The following is a 25,269-nucleotide window of genomic DNA, read 5'->3' on the forward strand; positions in this document are numbered from 1 at the left end:
GTGTGTATCACTATCAGGACCCCAATTAGTCTGTCCAAAGGCTCTAGGCCCTGTCTCCCTGCCATTCGTGGTTCCCCCACCATGTTATTAATACGTGGCTTTGGTACCCCCGTAGAGCTCAACGTATATGGTGCTAAATGACAGTGTGCTAAATAAGTTTCCACACTGTGCATATTCGCCTCAAATCTCCTCATAGGCTCAACGTATCTTGTGCCAATGTACTTGTGTGTGAAATAAGTTTACTGACTGAACTAAAGGGGTGTGTTTAGTACAACTACTCCTATTTATTGGCATACCCCTGTTCTTTCCCATTTACCCATTCATGAGATTAAAGACTGGAAAAACAAGCTGCTCTATATTCCCTCACGACTTGGCTGAAGGCTGCACGCAATACAGCTAACCCTAGGATAGCACACTAATAATGTTGATTTTAACCTATCATCCATGAAGGGTCCAACGGACAGGTGCAATGTTTGGACTGGTGCAATGCCCCCCCTAGAATAGTCAACAGCACCTCATATGGTGCTTACCTCCACAGTGCAATAAATCATTAGTTATACCTTATTCGTGACTGTTTCCATGATTGTTCTAACTATCACCTCAGCAGACACCAATGATAGTCATTCTAGAGCGTCAAAATTTGACTTAGGTCAATGGCCGTTCTTTGGGTAGGCTAAGTAAGCAGCCACCATGGCTTGGATAACATATTGCAAGTGCCTGGAGCACCTCAATAAAGGGGCCCAGGGATGAACACAACAAAGGCATATGTAACCCGGGCGAATGTATTTAACGCCCGCACCCGGGTGCTCCAAGGAAACTTGTAATCACCGTGCCCATGTTTTACAAACATAGTGCACATGAAACAGCCCATGCCATAATACAACACGTTCAACCATGGCTTGGATAAAGTATTGCAAGTGCCTAGAGGACATCAATGAAGCAGCCCAGGACTGTCAACATCCCTCTGATTCTCCAGGTGAAATTTAAAGTCACCCATGTAGCCTGAGCTCTAATTTAGGCAATGAATGGTCCCAAACTGAAATCATCAACTGAATGACCTGACGTCTTGAGCGCCGACAAAGCACCTTTTTGGATACCCACGATGGGGCCCGTCCCATCAGGGAGCTGCGTCTGCCTTGTGAATTCTACCAAAGCCCAACCCGAGCCTTTTAAAAAGCCCAAGCTCCATACTGATGACTCCCCCCCCAGCATGTGGATGCGATCCAGTTAAATACAGTGAATACTGCCATTGTTAATTTAAGATATAGTAAGTGCCCCAGTTTCGAGCTGAGTGGACACATAAATGCGTGAAAAGCTGGATAATTGCTATTTTACCACATTTGTGTTAAAATGGTTACCGGTAAAAGGAACTTTTAAGGTACAAGTCTAATTTCGGCTAGAAAGGCAGCAGTTTATCTGAATTACCTACGCTGTCAATAGCATAGCGTTGTCTCTACCCGAAATTATGAAAATACAGAATTTAAGTGAAACTGACATGCGAATTTCTCTGGTAACAAGCCGCCTGTAGAAATAAAATATACCGAGGTCGGCGGTATAAGAAACCCGCCTTTCGTGTTTTCCATTAGCCTAAGCAAACAAACAAGCCGCAGAGTGCATCCGCCTTATATAACAAAAGGAGATGTGAACCATTAAACAGGAGCAGACTTGGCTGAATGTCCGTTTTCAATGTGGTAAACTAATGTAAACAGTGCCACTTAAAAAATTCTGTACAGTGCCTGCCCACAGTATTATGTCTTCTGCATGTCTTCAAATTACAACTTTGATGAATGCAGTTGTCACGTCATGATGGCCTAATATAATGGTCAAACCCTGTACACCCACCTGCTCGCATTACTAGAGCCCGCAGAACATAGCAGCCCACCCAAACACACTCGAGCGCTGTTACATAGAATCAGGGGGAGCCTGGTTTAACACCCTTATGATAGTTCTAATATTATGGGACCTGCAGACAAAATGCTATGTGAAGGCGGGATTGACCTACCCATAATGCACTGGGCATAGGTTGTAAACCGTGAGTGGGTCGACATCTCACTCTATGGATTGTAACGGAAGACCCCTGACGACAAGACAAGTACATGCAGCGCACCTGTTCACTACCCCTGGGCATTGTACTAGAGTTATATGGAGAACGAGGTACTGCGCCGCCCAAGTTATGACAGGGTAAGTACACTCTGGCGACGTAGGGAGTCCATCAGTGCCGTGAGGTAGGGTGCGGAGTTTCTATTCTAACGCACGCATGGCCATCAAAGTCTAACAGGCAGGCACACCAGTTCAGTACACACAGTTTGCTATGGGGCAGATAAGGTGGACTGAATTATCGTAGTCTCCTCAATGTTGCAGGAAAAGGGGGTGTCTGAAATACCTCTAGGAGATAGGGGAATGCTCGTACCCTCTCCCTATGTACCCCACAATCCTAGTCCATGACAGCCTAAGGTCGCAGTTCCTGCTCCCTCCGCACTCATCTGCACCTGCGCCTTGGCCATGACCTCTTTGCCTTGTCACTTGTTTGCATGCCCTCGTCGCATTCACTAATGCTACTCTGCTTGCCTGTTTCCCCTCACTCACGTACATAGTCACACGGCTGTAGACTCCTATCGCTTCAGCGCTAGCCTTTCCTTCACTCCCCTATCCTTGTTCTTCTGCCCACCATCCCACGCAACTGGGCCTCTCGGAGTCCCCGGGGAGAGCAGGGCCCTTCCAAGGCAGACACATCTCAGAAAATCGGAAGAACTGTAAAATGTACGGTTTAAACCCTCAAGAAGCACAAAAGTGCAGCATTCTTTGAAAAAGAAAACCCCTATAAACCCATATCCTAATTATGACAACAACCTATTTTAAAGGAATACCAAGTCAGGCAGCAGGCTGTAGTAAGCACACACTTTGCTTATCTGATCGTGCGTCGCCCTAAATAAGCCATCGTAAATTAACCGGCTTCTTGACCGTACATTTGAAACAGGCCCTTCCCAGGCAGACACATCTAAGAAAATCGGAAGAACTGTAAAATGTAAGGTTTAAACCCTCAAGAAGCACAAAAGTGCAGCATTCTTTGAAAAAGAAAACCCCTGTAAACCCATATCCAAACTATGACAACAACCTATTTTAAAAGAATACCAAGTCAAGCAGCAGGCTGTAGTAAGCACACACTTTGCTTATCTGATCGTGCGTCGCCCTAAATAAGCCATCGTAAATTAACCGGCTTCTTGACCGTACATTTGAAACAGCTGCCTGACGCCGAAAGCCGAGTGAAATCCAGCACCTGATACAACCTGGACGTATTCCTGGCTGCTTTGCATCCCGGATAGTTACAGATGCATATTGCCAACCACCAAGCTCAAAAAACACTTGGACATACAACTTAGAACCAACAGTGCGATAAAGCGCAAAGAGCGTCCAGTGCTAGAACCGGACATGGGGTGAAGCCGTGGGAGAAAAGACCAATAAGCCTCTGTATCGCCACCCAGCACCCGCCCCTTGAACATGTCCCTTAACCACATGGCAGTTAACTGCGGGTCCGGAGCAGACACTTTCGCTCACGGGCTCACTTCGATCTCGCACTCACACGCACTCAGACACATTTATGTACTGAGCCATGGCACGCTCTCATGGTCAGTGACTAGTAAAATACTGTAGCACAGGGCGCCAGGGGAGTCAAAGCCGGCCGATCTCGGGGGTACCTGTTGCCTCTATTCATCATAAAGGTAAGTGATTCCTTTGTGCAGTTGAAGCATTCACTCACCGAGCTACTGGTAGGGCGAGAGCAGCGGAGCAGTCTTTACTTTTCCGACGAACATTATGCACACAACTGTTCAAAAGCGGGAATATTTTGCAAAGGAATGACTGCCCCCGCAGGCAGCCCCGTGAACCCCGTCTGTAAACGAACACATCCCCACCATGAGACCCGCCAACCCCTGCCGCCAACCAGGCGCACGCTCACCATTCTTTCAAAACAGGAAGCGGTAGGTGCAGGTGGCTGCTCGCACCGCCGGAGACCGACACAGCTGTTCCCCCAAGGCGCGTTGGCTTCTCCGCCGACTGGCCCAGCCGCCCTCTGACTCCCGCGGATATTTGCTCGCTCCAGCCTCCATGCTCGTCCCTCGATGCAGTGGCGGTTATTCTTGGAACAGTTACGACGCCAACCCCCATACCTGCGAATAAAAAGGGAAAAATTTAAAAAACAAAGCAGCCCCGAGCGCGGGGCAAAACAAAGCAGCCCCGAGCGCGGGGCACACCGTTTCGGCGAGGGAGCGTCCAGGGACAAGGGGGTCTCCTGGGCGCTCCCTAACTCTTTATTCCTGAGGGGCCAGGTGGCCCCTCCTCTAGCCCGCCCCCCCTGACCCGGACCTATTTCCAAGGATCCGGGTCAAGGGGGCCGCCAGCCAATCGGCGGTGGGCCGCGCCCCCCAGGGCACGCCCCCACCGCCGAGTGGCAACCAAGGGGACAGTGGGGGCGACGGTCGCCGCGCCGCCATGCGTGCGGGGGGGCCGAGGGCCCCCCCTTTTCATGTGCAACAAGAAGTTGCAAGTCCAAAACAGCTGTTCACCCTGTGCTAGCATATTACGTGCATATCCTTAAGAGATAACACAAGTGTGATATCATCCCATCAATGTGTACAAGTCATGGGATCACCATAAAAAGTTTTCTAATCAGGCTTTATCACGTGGACAGTGATGCTGGTAAAAATAATAATCTTACAAGGCACGAAAATGTCAGTCACCCTTAGATAACTGGTTTTATGGCCATATGGGTAGAAACCTTTTTTACCATTTGCGAGAATTCTAATGCCCATTTCACAGGGGTCGGTACGGCTGAAGGATGTGCTCCACCAACGGGCTTACCCCAGAGTGGAAAACTTCTCGGCTGGACCACACAGGCATAGGAGTATGGTCACTGAAAAGAGGTCCATTACCAAGTCTCCACTGATTGCAGGTACCAAATTGGCATTTTATCCCCTGGTGGAGTCAGTGTGAAGCTTGCAGAGAATTAGACTAAACTGCGGCTAGTTTAATTCCTGGTGGTCTTTGTGTGACCGCAGGCAGGTGTCCTCGATACTTGCTGGGATGGGGAAGTCCAGTGGCTGGAGACATCCCTGCATGGCAATCCACTGCACCCCCAGGATAAATACATTTGAGTGAAAATCCAAAAGTGCAAAATAGAAAACAAGGAGGTGCAAGAAGGTGTCACAACTATGTCGCCAGATAGTTGCACAAGGGCACCCTTTGAACTACACCAATGAATTCAACACAAAATAGCTAAAAAAAATTGTCAAAGTACCTGAATCACGGGAACAAAGCACATTGTACAGGAATATCACTGGATGGTCTACCCAGCTTTTGTTTCCCTCCCTTGAAACTAACTACATCCCACCTCTTTGGAAGGGGTACCCTCCAGTGCCGGTCCATCCCTGCCAAAGTGGCGGGCCAGAGGAGGGCAGTGAAGAGGGGGGTTCGGGTGACAAAAAATAATTAAAAAAAATTAAAAATAACTTTCCTGAACTCCGCTGTCCGCCGCATTCTCATCCAGTCTTCGGGGCACAGGCTTCCAACTGCATTGCGGCCAATCCTGATGCTGCATGAAAGCAGAATAAGGATTGACCTGAGCACTTTCAACTTGCACACACAGGTAGACTGGGAGCCTGTGCCTGCTCTCTCCAGCCCCAGCAACGCAGCTGGTGACTTTCAGTGCGCATGACAATTTGGCTGGCCTTAGCCCGGCAAACTATTGTAAATATTTTGACTTATCCGCCATGTCCTTCAATGTCTGAAATGTTTTTGTAAACGTAGTCTGTTCACTATGCAAGTCTTTGTTGCTTCTCTAAGATACAATGGCATTTTATAAATACCCCAAATAAAATCACACTAACAAATATATGTAAATTATGATTTTTCTTAACAGAAAATCATCACTTTTGTTCTTGATAAACCCCCCTACAGTGCAACAGATGGCTAACACCCACCAACCCTGAAAGTTCAACAAGATACTTGCTCTTTGTAGTGATGGGCAAAGTCTGTTTGCTTCATGGACTATGAATGAGGAGAAAGAATCAAACCATAACGAAGGTAAAAATGTACCTACATTTCTGAGATCTCACATGGAGCAGAAGTAAGGTCTCAACAGTAAGCTATATTTTAATGCAAAAAGTTAGGTTACCTTCAGTCCCAGTAGATTTTGGTTCTGTTTATATTGAGCTTTGGGAGAATTTGGGTTACTGGTTGAGGATGGTGAAATCCTTCACATGCAGCAACCACAATTCTGGTCAGGGAGGCACTAGCAAACCCCAAATCAGCCTTTGCTCAACCCTCTAGTAGCTGGGCACAGAGCAGTCAGGCTTAACTTAAAGGCAATGTGTAAAGTATTTATGCAGCACTTCAAACAGTAATGAAGTGAAAACACAACACAAGAAAACTCCCACACAAATTTAGAAAGAGAGCAACATTTAATAAATAAATCAAGACCAAAATGACAAAAATCCATTAAGTAGAACCCAAGATATGCAATTTTGAAAAATGTAAGTGAAAATAATGCCCAAACACACAAAGCACCAATCGCAGCTATTTGGAAATGCAAGACCGAGAGAAAGTTACAAGTTCAGGTCAACCACGATGGAGCTCATGTCAGATGCAGGTACCACTTTAATCCCGCTGAAATGTTACCTTCTCAATTTAGCGCAAGGAATACCGTTCCTGGTGGTGGGGGCCACAAGGAGTAGGGAAGTGTCGTGGACAGTTTTCGATGTAGCGCCAATAGCAGGCTTGGTGTCATGGATGGTCTATGCAGTAGCATGAAGATCCTGTTCTTGTTGTAAACAGATAGGCTGGAGCTTCGCTGGCATTTTCTGCAAGGGGTCAATGCTTTAGCGTGAAGGGTCGGGATGACAATTTCACATTGGTCAGCAGAGCGAGTGATATGGTCGGCCCGTTAGCCACCGTAAAGAGCCTACAAAAATTAATTCAGCTTCACGGAGGCCACACCAAGTGTCCAGGGGGCACAATTTGAGGGTGGTTGGGACCTTTTATGTACCTGAACAGAGGGGCAGCAGACTAACCCTTGGAGTCCCTCTAGGAGTCCTGGATTTAGGTGCAGCTCCATTCCCTTATGCAGGAGGGCAGCAAGTTATCAGTCCAGCAAGGCAGCAGTCTAACAGGCAGTAGTCCAACTGAGTGGCAATCATTTTAGCAGTCATTGTTTTCTACCAGAATGTCTAGAGGTCTAGAAAGTGTACCGAAGAGGTGGGGTCTGAAGTCCAATATTTATACCAGGAGCAGCTTGTAGAGGTTTGCCTTTTAAGTGCACAAGTTTCTTGCCTGCTCTGACTCCAGACTAACTACAGGGGGCATGCCTTGTCCACACAGTTAAGAGCAGTGAGGCGGTAGTGTGGGGCAGGTGACAGATGACAGATTAGGTAAAATTAAATAAAACCACTTACCTTGAGCTCACTGCCTCATTGAGTCGGTAATGTGGCAGGCACAAGGTAAGTTAATTTTATTTAATTTTACCTATCCCATAATCTGTTGACTCCCACCCCTCCTGCACCACCGCTCCTCCCCACCGCTCTTACCTGTGCCGGCCGCTTGTGACCGGGGGTATGCAGCCCATTATGTGGAGGTATGACAACCTATTCAACTACAGGTAGGGCTGTGCCCAGCTCAGCCATCCAATCCTGCCATTGATGGCCATTCAGGCATACCGAAGCACTCTATTGTGTGTGGCTGTCTAGGAGGAATGCACAAAGCCCCAACTGTCAGCTAAACTCATTCATGTGACCCAGTGAGAAACTACAGGCACTAAATGGCTGAGCCAGGAAAATGCCAACTTTCTAAGAGTAAAACTCTCCCAAAGGGCACATTTCTCCTGCGCCCAACTGTCACACTGCTGAAAAAGGAAAAAATTCCTTAGTGACACTCTTCCTCTAAAGTTACAACATTTTTATCAATTCATCAATCTTAATCCAAAACCTTTTGCCATACGTCTTCATTTATACTTCACCACCACGGAGACAGCATGTTTGCGCCATGGTTGTTTATTCAGCATTTTCAAGTGCCTAATGTTGCTAATCCAAGCTTTACCGTAGGCATGTGAGGTCAAACGTTTTAAAAAGTGGTCTTTTTACATTTGCGTACTCCCAAAGCATTTAGAATCTTTACAAATCGTCAGGGATTAACTAAAATGAAATAGAAAAAACAATTCAACTGGCTGCTCAACCATTACTACGTGTAAAAAAAAAACACTAGTTACTCTACCTCCACCCTCATTCACACTGAACTCAAAATCATCCCGTATTAACACTGCAAGTTAAACCCCCACCATACTCCCAACCATTCCAGCTATCAAGGTGTACAATCCCAATAATACCATCCTAACAACTAACAAATTCCCCAAAACTCCAAGCCTCCCTCCTTATCTCCCATTTACCTTCTCAGTGCCATGACCGGCAGAATGACCTCACTTCTCTTCCTTTTCACAAAACTATAATTCCCTTTCCTTGTCACTCGGGTCGTTTTTAAAGAAAGAACTCTCCCAACTGCGAGCAATCAAGCCGTGATTCGCTCCACCCCCGTGACCTGTCCCTGTGCAATAAACTACAAATCCCACAATACACTCCCCTGGTATCGCTAAATATACCCATTGTAAATCAAATCCACCCCCCCTCAATCCTCCAACCTGTGCAAAAAACAGCCTGTGAATTAGTATCGCCACCCCAGTGCATCATTTGAGTAAACCGCAGAGTGTATGCCCCCCCCCATCACGTGTGCTTTAATTTCAGGGATGGTTGTGTGTTGAGGTGCGTTTCTTGTAGAAAGCAGATGTCGATTTTATGTTTCACTAGATGGGCATGTACTAGCCTGGCTTTTCTGCCATCATTCAGGCCCGCACATTCCAGGTAAGGATATTAAATACATTTGTATGTGTCCCTATAGCAACCGAGTAAGAAGGGTAAGAACGCCCATCATCCGAACCCAAGTAGCCTTCCAGTGCAGCCTAGCATTTCGTAGATAGCTCACAGACCAGTACAATACAAACAAACCAGACTCCCCCCCCACCCCCAACCACTCCAACCCCCCCCAATCAGGTTGTGTCAAATCCCCCCCATGTGTGGTAAATAAATAATTAATTACCGGTACTATTTTTCAGGATACTCATACAAATAGATAGCTCAATAAATAAGAGTCAAGATACGAGGTAGCTAGAGTTGACAGGCTTTAATTAAGCATAAAGGACTGGAACAGGACAGCCTGTACGGGGATGGGATGGCAGCTGCCTGGGGCAGGGACAAAGGAGCGCTAACTTTTAATAACAGTGCACAAGTATATATAGTTAAACAAATACATTACAGTCAATACAGTAGGCGTAGCAGTAGGCGGGGTTTGTAGCAGTCGCGAAAGATAAGAGCAGAATGAGGTAACAAGAAGGCGTGTACAGGGCGTATACATAGACATGTGATGCAAACGTAACAGAATATGTCATAAAAGGGGCGGAAACATGGAGGGGGCTACCTGAGCAGCTGGGTCCTCTAACCTAGTGGTGCGCGCAAACTGACAATGACGTGTTACCAGGGAGAACTGGGGGCTATGACTTCTGCGCTAGAAGAGGAGACTAAAGTCTGGAGTGTCAGAGCGACATGTACCTAAAGCCTATCTAGTATCTGGTGTTTAGAGAACATGTTGATAGAATCCAAAAGTTATCAGGGCAAAGGCTAACAGACATTAAGACTGGTGCATACATAATCCTACATGTAGTGTGTGTGCGAGGAATATTCTATGAATATTAATACAGTATTTCTCTTACATGGAGACATAAAGGCTAGACCATGACGGAAACTATTGATGCGATTCAGTAGCTTAGGAATGCAGAGAAGGAGGGCTGGACTGATAACTAGAATCATAACATACTCTTGGCAGACTGGGAGGCAGAGCCAGGCCGAGCCGGGCACTGCGAGGCATGAAAGTAAGCTAAGGGTCAGGGATACAGGTGGGGGCTGTATCGCTCCTCGGAGAGGGTTCAGGAAACAGGAGCTGACTCTGAGTCCGGGCCCTTTTGAGGCCTAGAAACGGGGATAATTCAATGAATTAACGTGCACACTGTGTAACGTGGCAACATAACTTTACATAGGCCTAATATTCGTTGTATTCACGATAACTGGAAACTGGCATACTAGAGATGGACACAACTGTAATTGCGTCTTTAATCGATCAGAAGGGAATACACGCATATCGATCATGCACATATAGCATAAGATGGGGAACACGTAGGCACATATAACATGGCAAAATTTACTTTTCCACATTCCCTCCTTGTGCCCTACGTTTCCATCAGGAAACATCAATACTCATGATACCATCTATCATTTCATACAGCATCATTTGCTCGTCTCGGATTGTCTTGGAACGGGACTTAGGACTAGGGATACAAGAGGTAGCACAAATGCCGCAAATCGCAGGGCCACATTGTATACAGAGGCAGCAACTGAATATGATCATTACTGCAATACCTCGGAATGACAATACTTTCCATCCCCAGGCAGATATGATACTCCAGAGCCAACCGGACCATGTCCAGGTGCCTGGATTCTGGTGTAACTGATGGGCAATTTTATGAAGTCTGGTTATAGCTGAATAAACAGACGGCGCGTTATTAGGAATGAAAATGCAGCAACTAGATCCGATGACTCTACATGCTCCTCCTCTATCGGCCAGTATGACGTCAAGAACGAGACGATTTTGGAGCACAACAAATCTCATAGCAGATTGCTCTTCAGTTAAGTTACCTAGAGCAGAAGTAGTCTCATTCACTACTGCTTCAAGGGTTCTGGTTAATCTACGTATTAACTTACTATTCTGGACAGGTCCTATAAAGAAGAAGAAACCTTTATTGAAATCTGTATACTGTTCTAGAGTAGTTTCAGTTTGATCGACAATTGGGGACTCGATCTCCCTTCTTTGTCTGAAGTGTACTAGATGTGTGTTTCCTTTGATAATCAGATGGGGCTAGAAAAACTGGTGGCAGTAGGAAGGCAATGTAACATGTTCCATCCCAATCGAGGGGCAGACGAACATATGCGGTCTGACCACAAACAAAATAAGAATGACGTGAGGCTTTGAAAATAGATTTCCCACTGTCACTATACTCGACAGTAGTAGTACAATCACTATGTCCTACATGTGTGGAACCATTATTTCTGACACATAATTCGCCTTTGACTGGTAGTACTGAAATAGCAGGTAAGTCTGGAGTAATATCAGACTGAACATTCAGGATCATAAAATTCGAAGAATAATTACCTAAATTATATACTTCATTTTCTAGATCTAACCCTGTTCTATGGGAGAGACCTTGCTTGTCTGGAAAACACGTTCTATTCAGAAGGGATATATCATTTGAAGATGACGTTAACGTGGACCATGCTCCACACGAACCATTATGTGAGAACGGATAAGGAAAGAGTGGTAGAACTCCCTTCGGTGTCTGGAAAGGGGGGAGTCGACCACACACCCAACAATTAGTAGCATTGCTGGTCTGGTGTGAATAGTGTAACATTCTAATGAATGTGTTATTTCTCATAGCAAGACGATAGGATAACTCGTGAGGAGGCAGATCACTAAATGTGTGCTCTACTGTAGCATTAGAAAACTTATTTACATGAGAAATTGGAAAACATAAATGTAATGCATAACTTGTGCAGGTAACCATCAAACTTAGAAACAATATAAAACTTAGAAAAACGATACATCGGATAGAGTTTTGACTAACTCTCACGCTATGGGGGTCTATCTCATACATGTCAGATACCTGTCTAACCGTTTCACCCGAGGGGGACTTAGACAATTAAACTGGCTGACTTATTTTACTAGACCGGAGCTTTAACTTATACTCCTACTGCGGAGTTCTCAAACAGAGGAACTTTCAGTTCTGGATTTGTGTTAATGTCTGATTTGGAGTCTGGATTCAGGCAGTCTTTAATGATGGAACAGTCCTTGGAAATGTTCTTGGCAAAAGTTTTATCACGGAGTTCATGAAATTTCTTGACATGCGACAGATGGACCCAACCTTTGCGGCCCTCCAACTTCACGGCCGTACTGGTGGTCAGAAGGACTAGTCTCGGCTCCTTCCAGCGAGGCTCCAGTGGACTCGAACGATCAAAGTTCCTTACTAGCACGAGGTCTCCTGGAATGACCTCATGCGGTTTCACTTCGGTATTGTCTGGAAATGCGGCGGCAACCTGTGAACGACAAGAGTGTAGGGCAGACATCAAGGAAGCTAGGTAATCTGTCAACATATTACTGGAAACATCTGTAATACTGCGGGGTCTAGGTGTACCCCACATATTTGGGGGGCGGACGAATACGACCTCATAAGGGGACAGACCTGATCTGGAGTGTGCGACCATGCGCATAAAGAATAGAGCAACTGGCAGGGCAACTAGCCAGTCTACACCTTTCTCTTGACATATCTTGGCAATACGGATTTTCAGGGTCTGATTATGTCTCTCTACGAGACCGGCTGCTTCAGGATGGCGCACACAATGGAACTTCCACTGGTATCCTAACAAAAGGGAAACATGCTTCATGAGCTCAGATGAGAATGGCTGGCCGTTATCAGAATACACGACCATAGGGAGTCCATAACGGGGGAAGAATTCACGAACCAACTGCTTGGCAGTGGTCGCTGCTGTGTAATCTGGAACTGGATATGCTTCTGTCCACTTGGACAAAGCGCATACAACTACAAGAACATACTTGAAACCTCGACATCGCTCCATCTGAATATAATCCATCTGGAGGACTTCAAAAGGGTGGTCAGGGGGTTGGAATCCACCTTGTTCCACCGGGACACTTTTACCTGGATTGAACTGGCAACATATCATACAAGTACGGACTTTCTGCTTGGCTGCAGCTCGTAAGTGCTTGTTGAACCAAAGGTTCTGTATACTGTCTAACATAGCTTTTTCTCCTAGATGTGCTGGACTATGTGCGGTATTAATAATGACTTGAACCATAGAGTCGGGGAGAAACCATGTGGCTTTTCCCTTCGTCACCCATCCCTGATCTGTCTGGACCCCTCCTTGATTTCTTCGGGAGTAGCATGTAACTGTATGTCTATGACATCTTGTGTAGGGTCCTTAACTGTCATACAAGTAGTCGGATCTGGAGTGAGTGTCTGTGTCGTGTTAACTGGAATGTCAGGAGTCTGAGCTGTAAGCTTGGCTGTTCGATCTGCTAGATCGTTGCCTTGGGAGATGATGTCAGTAACTTTCGTATGTGCTTTGCACTTCATGATAGCGATAGCTGTCGGTAAATGTATTGCATCTAACAGAGCTTGAATGAGGAGACCATGCTGAATCTTGGTTCCATGAGAAGTCATGAAACCTCTCTCCTGCCAGAGCACTCCGAAGTCGTGTACAACTCCGAATGCGTAACGTGAATCTGTATATATGTTTACTTTCAGGTTCTTGGCACGTATGCAGGCTTGGGTCAGAGCAACTAGCTCTGCTGCTTGAGCAGACAGGGTGTCAATACGGTGTGTTTCAATAACTTCTGTGTCAGTAGTCACTGCATACGCGGCTACTAGTTCTCCTGTACTAGTTCTCATACATGAACCATCCACATAAAGTGTCAGGTCGGGATCAGGTAATGCAATGTCTGTCAGGTCTTGTCTTGGCTTAGTCATAGTGTTAATGACTTCCACACAGTCATGTGTGGCAGGATTTGAAGTAACTGACGGTAACAGTGTAGCAGGATTTAAAACGTTGCAGCGTCTGATTTCTATGTGTGGCTGGAACAGTGTCAGTTCATAACCTGTTAAACGTGCAATGGTCAAGTGCTGAGTCTGTGTTCGGTTTAAAAGAACTTCCACAGAGTGTGGAACTTGTACTGTCAGGGAGTGTCCTAATACTATGGAATCACTTTGTCTGATTGCTAGAGCTGTGGCTGCAACTGACTTGAGGCACGCAGGCAAAGCCTGGGCTACTGGATCTAATGTGCTCGAAAAATAAGCACAGGGCTTGTACTGTCCTGCTTGATCTTGTGTAAGAACAGATAATGCAGTACCATTACGTTCTGTGACAAAAAGTGTAAAAGGCTTACTGTAGTTCGGTGTAGCTAGAACAGGTGCTTGGCATAAGGCTTTCTTTAACTCATTAAAACTAAGTGTATGTTCAGATGTCCAAGGGAGGACAGTCGATACGGCTGCCTCCTGTGTCGTTAACTGTATCAGTGGCTTGGCTAGGAATGCATACTGAGGAATCCATTGTCTGCAGTAAGAAGTGAGGCCAATAAAAGCTCGTACCTCCTTCTGTGTCTTGGGCTGTGGAAGACTCGCTATTAACTGGATACGGTCTGGTGTCAACTGCCTACCCCACTTGGACAGTAAGTGGCCTAAGTAGATCACTTGCTGGACACAGAATTGAAGCTTCGAAGGGGACACCTTGTGCCCCATCTCGGCTAGGAAATACAGGACTGTAAGTGACGCTCGCTCGCAGTCACGTTCAGAACGGGCTGTGATCAGTAGATCATCGACATACTGGAGCAGGGCAGTGTCAGCTGGCATGTGAATGTTGTCTAGTTGTCTCTTAAGTGCTTGACTGTAAATACTAGGGCTTTCAGTGAAACCTTGAGGAGCTCGTGTAAATTTATAGCTCCTTCCATTTAAACAAAAACCGAAAAGGTACTGGCTGTCTGGATGAATGGGAACACTGAAAAATGCATTCTTGAGGTCTATTACAGTAAAAAATTTAGCTTCAGGATCAATAGCTGTCAATAAGGATGAAATATCTGGGACTACTGGATACTGGGGTATGATACATTTATTAAGTTCTCGAAGGTCAATCACTAATCGATATACCGGAGGTGCATTTGGATCAGTACGTTTCATGACTGGGATAATAGGAGAATTACATACATTGGAGTCAGTTTCTACAACCACTCCTTGAGCAATGAGCTCGTCAATAATTTTGGATAAGGCTGCTACAGCCTCAGGTGGTAATCTGTACTGTCTGATTCGTGGCAAGACTATACCTTGCTTGAGAGTCACACGATGGGGTGTGATTTGCATAAAACCTACATCAGTTGGACCTTGCGCCCATAAATGCTGCGGTACATTGGACAATCTTGGATCAAAATCACGTAATACATAGTGACCTTTAAAATCCCTTAAAAACATACGTATTCCCTCTGGGGAACAGCAAATAACTGCACCTAATTCTTTCAATGTCTTAATACCTAACAAATTTTCTGGATATGACTTCGTAAGTAACAAATCAGTAGTTCGGGACAATGGACCAACTTCTAGAGTAACTGGCTTTGATATCTCGTTTACAATAGGCTTTCCTGAAAATCCAAGGGAAACATTTTTAGAGCCTGAGAGCGGAGCCCCTGGAACCTCGTCATGACTGATAGTAGTCCTACTTGCCCCTGTATCAATCAAAAACTTTCTGTCTTTCCCTAATACTTGACTGTGTACATAGGGACCCTCTTGATCTACAGGTATCTCGATGAGAGGCAAGCCTACCTCCCTCTCTAGGCTGTTTCATGAATACGGTTGATACTCTGGATACTCTGTCTGAGCATACTGGTACATCTGCTGTGTAACATGCTGTGTTGCAGCAATAGGCTGCGGTGCTGGAACTGTCTGTTGTGCATTCTGTGGTGGCTGAGAAGTCTGTGAAACTTGCTCTTGTCTAGGCGGACGTGGTCTTTCTTTAGTTTTACCAGTAGCTATGTTGTGTTTCAGAACTGCACACTCGTTTATAAAATGACCTGGCTGTTTACAATAATTGCATGTCCCTTTAACGGGAGCTGCAGGATGACTGGCTTGATTCGGACCCCTCTTCTGACTGTCTTGTGGAACAGATTGTGCAACTAATACTTTCATTTTCGTGTCTTTCATATGTCTCCTTTCGTGTTCTTGCTCTTCCCTGATTCTGTTCTGGTGATACTGGAGCATCTGGAGCATCTGTGACGGGGTACTAGCTTGCCAAGTACTTTCGACTTTCAAAACTCGATTTTTAACTTGTGGGCTTGAATTCTCGACTAGTTTAGTAACAAAAAGATGAGGGTATGACTCGCTACCTGTCTTCAGACCACTGTTGATAATGAAACATTTTTCGAATCTAGAATAAAAATCACTAGTATCTTCATCCTGTTTCTGTTTGCATGCTGAGATTGCATCCCAATCTTCCTTTTTCGTGGCTAATAACCTTGGCAAAACTTGAATCAATAACTCTGGCAAGTCTTTACATTTGTCCCCAAGACCGGTACCTGGTACTCGTATTTTATCTTCAGCTTCTAGAGCTGTCCAATCGATCTTTTTCTCTCCCACCTCCCATTCTTTTTCCTTGAGTTTTTCATATACCCCTGCGGGCAACAGGACCTTTAACATTTTAATAATATCTGGATACGTGTATTCTCCCATACGGAGCATGTCTTTTAATTCTCGATGGAACCCTGCTGGATCTTTGTCGTGACAGGGAATTAATTTCTTCATCTCTAAGAGTTCCATTTTTGTGAGAGGGGTGTAAACAAATACTCGTTGCATTTCACCATCCGGTGTCCTAACTGGATGTACTTCTCGTAACGGATTCTGTCTATCCATGTAAAATGGTTTACTTTCTGGAGGTGAGACGTGAACAAAATGCGGATTCAGAAACGTTCTATATTTGTGGCGCTGTTCTAGAATGACACTAATTAAATCAGTACCTAAACCTTTCCATTTATACTGAGTAGCTCGTTCAGAACATCATGTAACGGACCTGGATCAGAATGTTGACCCTCATACAGTGTAATGAGGTGCTGGATCATATACATACCCACCAGTCGCTGCTCGGCTGGGGGCAGTTTCAGAAACATTTGTGCCACTATTTCGTCTGGAAAAGTGGTAGAATCAGTAACCCATCGGATTGCTGATCGGGCTAGTTCTTGTTCATGCATGGTACTAAGTTCACTATAACCGATTCGTGATTTCAGAATGTGATCGGTAGCTTGAAATACTTGTTCCAGAGAACCTTGTTCTGGTGCTGGAAGATGAAAGACTTTCTTGTGTTCTAGGCGTAAATGTCGGTCTGGAAATCTAGATTTACCTACATATGCTATTCTGGCGGGATTCTCGTCGTCTACCTCTTCAGTAGAAGAGTCGTTTTCCTTCTCGCTTACTTGTGCTTCTTTGCGTTTCTCGTGTAACCTTATTATTTCCTTACGTATTTTCTTGTACATACTCTCTATACTACTGAGTGTCTTGTGTCTACCCTCGGCTATATTATCACTCCACCTTGTCAGGACTTTCATTTCGGTCAGATCTTTAGTCGGATAATCTTGTTCCCTTATTAAACAATTGATTAGAAACTTTAATAACATGAGCTGGGTCTCAGCTTTCCTTAGAGACATGATTTCGCTAATACTTTCTGGATCGTCTCCTGTACGGATGAAACGATATATTCTGTCTAGATCCTCTTTCATATTCGGTAGGGTGTCCAAATACTCGGTCACCCGTCTTACGCGCAATGAATATATGACCATATTATCATCGCCTGGGACTGGATCATAACGGCATTCGGTAAGAGCTCGTCTGATATCTGCAACAGACTGATATTTGGGCGTACGCTGTAACGCACGTTCATGTAACTCGACTAACGTTACACGTTTGTGTGGCGGCGGGGTACCAGGAGGTCCTCCCCCCGCGGCCCCTAAACTGGAATCGTCGACTGATACTCTTCGTGCTGGCAGAGTGACTGAGGTAGCGGGAACTTGTACTATGGGCTGGACCGGGGGTACCGTAACAGGTGCTGTAACAGGTGCCCCGGTGGCTGGGAGAACAGGAATCACATTATTTACAGGAGCTGGCGGAACAGGATTTGCATATTCTGGGACTGTGTCGTCCAAATAGGACGAGAGAAAAATATCAGCTGCGGTCGGTTTGTGACGTAGCTTAATCGGAACTAATGGCGGCGGGAAATTACATGGTGCTTCCGGGGTAGCTTTCGGCAAGCCCTCAGCAAGAAGAGGATACATACCCTTAATGAGGGCATTTCTCTGTCGGTCTGACTGTTCGGCTTTAACTCGTTCACCTATTTCGATTAATTCCCTTTCTTGGGCTCTTTCAGAGGATTCTCTACTTAATTCTGACTTTCTGATTTCTTTTTCGGTTCTTATGAGATTCTTTGCGCCATAACTCGATGGCATCTTTCTGGGACTGTCTGGATTTCTTTTTCCATAATACTTCTTCTACTCGCATGATGCACTCGGCATCCCATGTACCTGATACAGGCCATCTATATTTCTCCTCTAATTCCTTGGTGTACTCTACCCATAAATCTAGATATAATATGGCACTTATGCCATGCTTGTGATACATAAAATGACCTGGACTGTCCCTAGGCGGGACAGGAACTGCTTCTTCGAGCAGACCTTTTCTAGTTTTTAACTGACGTAACTTCGTGAACAGAGGCATAACTAAGGCTGGACTCAATACAATACACGATAAACACAATAATAACTTTGAAGACAAATCATTCATACCACAACATTGAAAACACATGAAATAACATTTATAATAACAGTTCGGACAGAATACTACCTGGAATACTGAAAACAGAACACATGAATTTCTCGAGAAACAGAACTTACTGGAATGACTAGATGTACTGCTAAAACAGCACGAAACTTACCGGTCCCATAAAGAGACACGTCAGGACCCGCATCCACCTAGGTGGACACTTCGTGTTGGATCTGTGTACCCAAACCCACGGACCAGAGACAAATTAATTGACCCTGTCTAGATACTACCCCAGCAACGGTACTCACCGGGCAGCAAGAACGGAAGGCCTCGGACTGGACTGGACTGCTACGACGACGGACGGACGAACTTCGGACTTCAGTTACGGGTGGGCCTCCGGATACCTCGGACCTTGGACTCTCGGCTTGGGCTCTGGTCGGGACTCGCCGCGTTCCTCCACCGCCTCGTCTGGACGCTGGACCGCAACCTCCGTCTCCTCCGTGGGCCTGAGGGATACTTGAAGCAGAAATATCTGCACGTGGCCAGTATGGTTCCGTCACGGCTGCAGAGGATCAGGGGGCCTGCGTGGCTTCTCCGGCGCGTGGGGAAAGGGCAAGTCCCTATTCGGGCGCCATTATGTGGTAAATAAATAATTAATTACCGGTACTATTTTTCAGGATACTCATACAAATAGATAGCTCAATAAATAAGAGTCAAGATACGAGGTAGCTAGAGTTGACAGGCTTTAATTAAGCATAAAGGACTGGAACAGGACAGCCTGTACGGGGATGGGATGGCAGCTGCCTGGGGCAGGGACAAAGGAGCGCTAACTTTTAATAACAGTGCACAAGTATATATAGTTAAACAAATACATTACAGTCAATACAGTAGGCGTAGCAGTAGGCGGGGTTTGTAGCAGTCGCGAAAGATAAGAGCAGAATGAGGTAACAAGAAGGCGTGTACAGGGCGTATACATAGACATGTGATGCAAACGTAACAGAATATGTCATAAAAGGGGCGGAAACATGGAGGGGGCTACCTGAGCAGCTGGGACCTCTAACCTAGTGGTGCGCGCAAACTGACAATGACGTGTTACCAGGGAGAACTGGGGGGCTATGACTTATGCGCTAGAAGAGGAGACTAAAGTCTGGAGTGTCAGAGCGACATGTACCTAAAGCCTATCTAGTATCTGGTGTTTAGAGAACATGTTGATAGAATCCAAAAGTTATCAGGGCAAAGGCTAACATACATTAAGACTGGTGCATACATAATCCTACATGTAGTGTGTGTGCGAGGAATATTCTATGAATATTAATACAGTATTTCTCTTACATGGAGACATAAAGGCTAGACCATGACGGAAACTATTGATGCGATTCAGTAGCTTAGGAATGCAGAGAAGGAGGGCTGGACTGATAACTAGAATCATAACATACTCTTGGCAGACTGGGAGGCAGAGCCAGGCCGAGCCGGGCACTGCGAGGCATGAAAGTAAGCTAAGGGTCAGGGATACAGGTGGGGGCTGTATCGCTCCTCGGAGAGGGTTCAGGAAACAGGAGCTGAATCTGAGTCCGGGCCCTTTTGAGGCCTAGAAACGGGGATAATTCAATGAATTAACGTGCACACTGTGTAACGTGGCAACATAACTTTACATAGGCCTAATATTCGTTGTATTCACGATAACTGGAAACTGGCATACTAGAGATGGACACAACTGTAATTGCGTCTTTAATCGATCAGAAGGGAATACACGCATATCGATCATGCACATATAGCATAAGATGGGGAACACGTAGGCACATATAACATGGCAAAATTAACTTTTCCACACATGTCCACTGTGTAAGCAAACTAAACTTAACATAGGGAATCTTCCCGTGAGGGCGAGGTGGCGCCGGCATACTCCCCTGTAAGTACAGGGTGGTTGAGAGTTATGCAAACGTGTCAGTGGTGGCAGAGCCTAATCCTTAATAGGGATTGCATCACATCAGATTAGCAGGATAAAAAGTGCGGAAACAAGTAATAGAAACTTCATGTAGAGCAAGAAGTGGGGCACAAGAGCAACATACATCTCATGTGAGATAGCGAAGAACATGAGCAACCCAACTATGACATCCGTAGGTTGGAAAGGGCAGCACATATAATACACTTTTAAGGCATATTAATCATTGTCACTTAGGTGGTCAGTTCCCTGAGCTCTCTCTGCGCTAGCTGCTTTCGATTTGGGGCCACAGACATGCTTTGCAAATTTGAGGGCGGATTTAGCATCGGTAAAAATATGTGCAGAGCCATCATGGGAAACGTTGAGCTTCGCTGGATTAAGAAGGGAGTAGAACATTTGTGCCTGGAGCAGCAGGCGCTTAGCTGGAAGAAATTCCCTCCGTGGAGCCTGCACCGCCGGTGTGAAGTCCGGATAAAAGGATATTGTATTTCCATTATGATTTATCTGTCCCTTTTCTCTCGCTAAACGTAGAATTAAGTCTCTATCCTGATAGTTCAGCAATTTTGCCAGTATGGGCCTTGGTGTGCCGGAGGTTTCGGGCCAATCGCCCTGTGTGCCTGCTCGACCACAAATACCACGGACAAGTGAGGATCAAAGATCTCATGCAGGAGGTCTTTTATGAATACTTCCATTTTTGAAATAGCTGTGGTCTCTGGAATTTCCATGACTCGGAGGTTGTTTCTTCTTGAGCGTGCCTCCAAGTCATCATTCTTTGCCCTAATGACGGTCAGCAATTTGTCCATTTGTAGGAGCTGCTCCTTCGTTTCCGACTGAAAGTCGTGGAACTCAGTGTGTCTATTCTCCAGGCCATCTAGCCTAGATTTTGAGGGGACGACACCTGGGATTTGTCAGAGTCCAGCTGTGAGGTCAGAACATCAAGTTTCGTATCAATGTTTCTCAAACTGGAGCGCATCTCTAGCATCAACGATCGGAGGTCTTCTCCCTGCTCTTCGCACCCATGTCGCCACCGGCCGCACCCGGGGCATCTGGATCTTGGTCTGTTTGTCTGGTGTTGCGTTTGTTTTCAAAGGTGATTTTAGGCAGTCTAGCATCAGTCTTGCCCATCTTGACTGTCTGCTAGTGTGGCGCGTCGGGGGAGAAAGGTGGCGTTTGTGTTGCAGCATGTGGGCCGTATCTCAAGCCTGGGATCGTCACAATCTTTCAGTCCCCTTTCAGACCAAGTTGAGGATCTTATCCTAAATCTATCCCCCCCCCCCACCAGCAAGAAATCTCACTAGATATTAGGGATAGAATGGTTTTAAAAAAGGTAGGTGGTGAGGCAGACTGTACTGGCATCAGGTTACTCTGCTCCAAACCCTGGGGGGCTCAGACACACAGAAAGCCTGATATCCACCAAGGATAGATACCTAAAAAGTGGATGGAGTGTGCAGGGATCCCAGTTCTGACATTAAGCCACACCATCACATCCCTCCTGCCCTCCAAAAGCCTCCTCCCTCAGGGCCATAAGACTTTCTGCTCCCTTTGGAGCAGAATGGGACATTTTGTTCAGCAAAACTACCTTAAATCCATTTGCTCTCATCTACATGAGGCAAGGTTGCAGAATGTGGGCCACGGTCAGCCAGCACCCAGAGAATCCTATGAACCGAGGGCATTTCCATGGGAATCCTGGGTGGCATGGCTTTTGTGGTTACAAACAGATTTTATTACCAGATTTCCAGGTCGAAACTATGCCCCAAAGTCCCAATTTCATCTCAGTTTCTATAGGAAAGCTCTGGTAGTTGGAACTGTCATCTGACAGCATCTAGGAAACCCTACCAACCATGAGCATTTCATTTCTGAAAATGTGAGGAATCCAGAGTAATATGGCTGTTCAGAAACCAAACCCCTTTTGTTACCCAAAATGCCCTGCAAACCTCAAACTATGAGTGAAATAAGTTAATTTCCTCATTTATTTCATAGGATACTATAAAACTTCAAACCAACAGAAAATATTCTACCTTCATAGGTACACACAATCCTAATAGACCCAATCACACATATGGGGTACCGGTTTATTCTCATATGTGACAACTGACCAAAACAGTAGCTATATGAAGACCACACTGACTTCACAGGGTCACAGCTTTGTCCCATTCCCCTCTAGAGATCAGGCCAGACACAAGTGGGCTACCATTTAATCAAGTGAAAAGCAGCAAACCAGGGTGGTAGGAGATTTGAAGCTGGTTAGAAGTTCTGGATTTTTTGGTTACATAACAGTATATTTGTAGGGAATACTGGGTTCGAACACTTTTAGGTTTCATACAAGCCTCATCATGCTCGATTCCGTGAATTCTCTAGTTTTTAGTAATGACCAGGCATGAGAGTTTTACATATGTGCTAGTGAACCAAAGTTTTACATTTGCATGCTGTGCTGGGTACAAAAAAGTTGTAGGTTCTTCAGGAGCCACACTACCTTGGAATCCCTCGGTCTCAAGTCTTCATAAAAGTTTGAGGTAGGTAGGTTGCCCTGTATGCCGACTGGCCCAAGCCTGCGTACAGTAGGCAAACGACATCCAATACAGACATATTTCCTAAACAGCGCTTTCTCATTTTGGCTCCTCCACAGCAGGCTAATAGCAAAGCCCCACCTTGCCCAAAAACTCAATTCATCACAGAAAAATAAATAATACCATCATGTTATTATCATTTTATTTTTCCTTATCTACACTGCTGAAAAGCAGTGGGGCGATACTTCCCCACCTTAGGAAGGAGCAAAAAAAAAAAAAAAAACTGCTCTCTAAACTTAGTTTCCTAAAGGCATTTAAAAAAATTAACAGCCGTCTTACACACTCAATTGTCAGTCCATGCATTTTGCAATGTAAACTGGTAAGGAATTAAAAAAACACGGTAAGCTCATGCTAGTGTGCCAGTTCTGGTAATTTCAGATTTTTAGACATCTTACAAACACGGATACTCTGATCTGAAGAATTTTGTGGATATTTTACTGTTGTAGATTGACCTTCAGTTCACAAAGTGACAGCTAAAACCCATGCTGCATATTTCTCTTTTTTCAAACTTGCATTCACTATTTAAAGAATTAAATGATGGATTTCTTTGAGACAATCTTAAGCAATATACTAAAGTACTGCATTGCTGATTTCAGAATTTTTTTCTAGGTTTTCGTCACATAGCATTTCTGTTAGAAGTAAGTTCCCGTAGCGCATTAAGACGTGGGATCTTTGGGATTTAATGAACAGTGGGAGGTAGTGTTGTAAATTAAATGTAATATACAACTAATACTCCGTCTTTTTTTCCAGATCCACCTCCTCATGGGTACCTAAAACATCTAAGCGTCTTTAAAAAAAGCTACAATAGAACGATTAGAATTTGGAGCAGTCATTAAATTATTAAATCACGGCATATTAACAATTTCTCCATAATTGGGCAAGATTAAGTACCTTCAAAGTGAGTAAATAGTGATGCTCTGATTAGGATTTTAGGTTCATGCTTTGGTTGGAACTATGAAGGTAAAATAGGACATAGTACTAAAAATATGGAAGGTGAATAACAAAAATAACAATAAAAATAAGTAAACGGAATATAAACTCTTAATACATACAGTAGAAATTGGTAAGGGGGAGACACCAAACAATGCAAACCAAATGCGTCTAGTGGAACTTTTCTGCAATAACTTTCAAATCTAGTGGCCCAACACACACATGCCAAACATAAAATCTTGTCTCATTCTTCCTCACTGTGCTTATTGTGTCAGTGAGCGGGTACATGAACTGAGATTAATTTAAAATGCCAGATGAATCAATATACATAATTAGAGACTAAAATGAAAATAATGACATCAGTTACCAGTGCCGATATGCAAATTGAATTTCCTACACAGATCAGGATCATTCTTCAAATTTCCTTTGTGCCATGTATTATAAACAAGTCTTTCAATTTTACTGATTTGTCTGGATAAATACAGACATAAACTGTTGCTGTATTTACGGTTCATACAGAAAAAGATGGAGAATGGGTACTCTCTAGAAGAATTGTCCATGGTGTCTATCAAGACTGCCACGCTAACAGCAGGGACTATTAACAAGTAGAGGATTAATAAGGTATAATGTTTAATATTGAATCTTAAACTGCTGTGGGTGTGAACATTTGTACTACAATGCTAAAATTTCATAGATGAATCAACTATGCTCCTAACTTTAAAAGTCAGAACTTGTCCAAGCGTCAGGGCAATTGTATTAATTAAATATGCAGATATACTAGTTGCAGCTTCATTTGTATGCAAAAAAATATATATGATTAAGCACAAATAAAATGACAAATACAGATGGAAAAGTAAAAAAAATAGATACCAGAAAGCCAGGAGCCCTAATCTTGAAAAATTTAAACTGTACCTTTAAGTCGATGACTCAGAATTTGTTCCAAAATTGATGCGAAATTGACAAATTCTGAGGCTGAATCATCAATGGTCTCAAAACAAGAGCGATCAATCAGGGTCTTCACAGAAAACCTAGAATAGGAGAACAATAGATTAGTCATGTGTTATGAAATCCTGGTCCCCAAGGCCCAACATATGAATTTTACATGTCCCCACTCCAACTTCCCCAGACCCTCCGACATTAAGATGGAAACCCACGGTATTCACCACAATCTCTCCTAAGGGTAACAGTAAAGATGAACCATCAGTTCTGGATTTTTTTTAAGCTTTGCCATTATGAAACAATTGCAACTCTACCTGTGTTTCTCTAACAAGTTACCATTAGTTAATACCTTTGTCACCTCCAGACTCCTCTATTGTCACAGTCTCTAC

At 44.7% G+C, this 25,269-nt stretch overlaps 1 protein-coding gene across 1 annotated transcript in view; it reads right to left on the reverse strand.

Annotated features, from left to right (window-relative positions):
* The window catches only part of RUNDC3B (RUN domain containing 3B), a 1,007,829-nt gene that overhangs the window by 765,223 nt on the left and 217,337 nt on the right, over positions 1-25,269 (reverse strand). The window contains exon 2 of the mRNA XM_078663594.1: positions 24,854-24,969. Coding sequence (XP_078519720.1) covers positions 24,854-24,969 — 116 coding nt within the window. The remainder of the gene's footprint in view (positions 1-24,853; positions 24,970-25,269) is intronic.

The sequence above is a fragment of the Lissotriton helveticus genome, chromosome 10 (assembly GCF_964261635.1).
Source record: "Lissotriton helveticus chromosome 10, aLisHel1.1, whole genome shotgun sequence".
NCBI classification, from domain to species: Eukaryota; Metazoa; Chordata; class Amphibia; order Caudata; family Salamandridae; genus Lissotriton; species Lissotriton helveticus.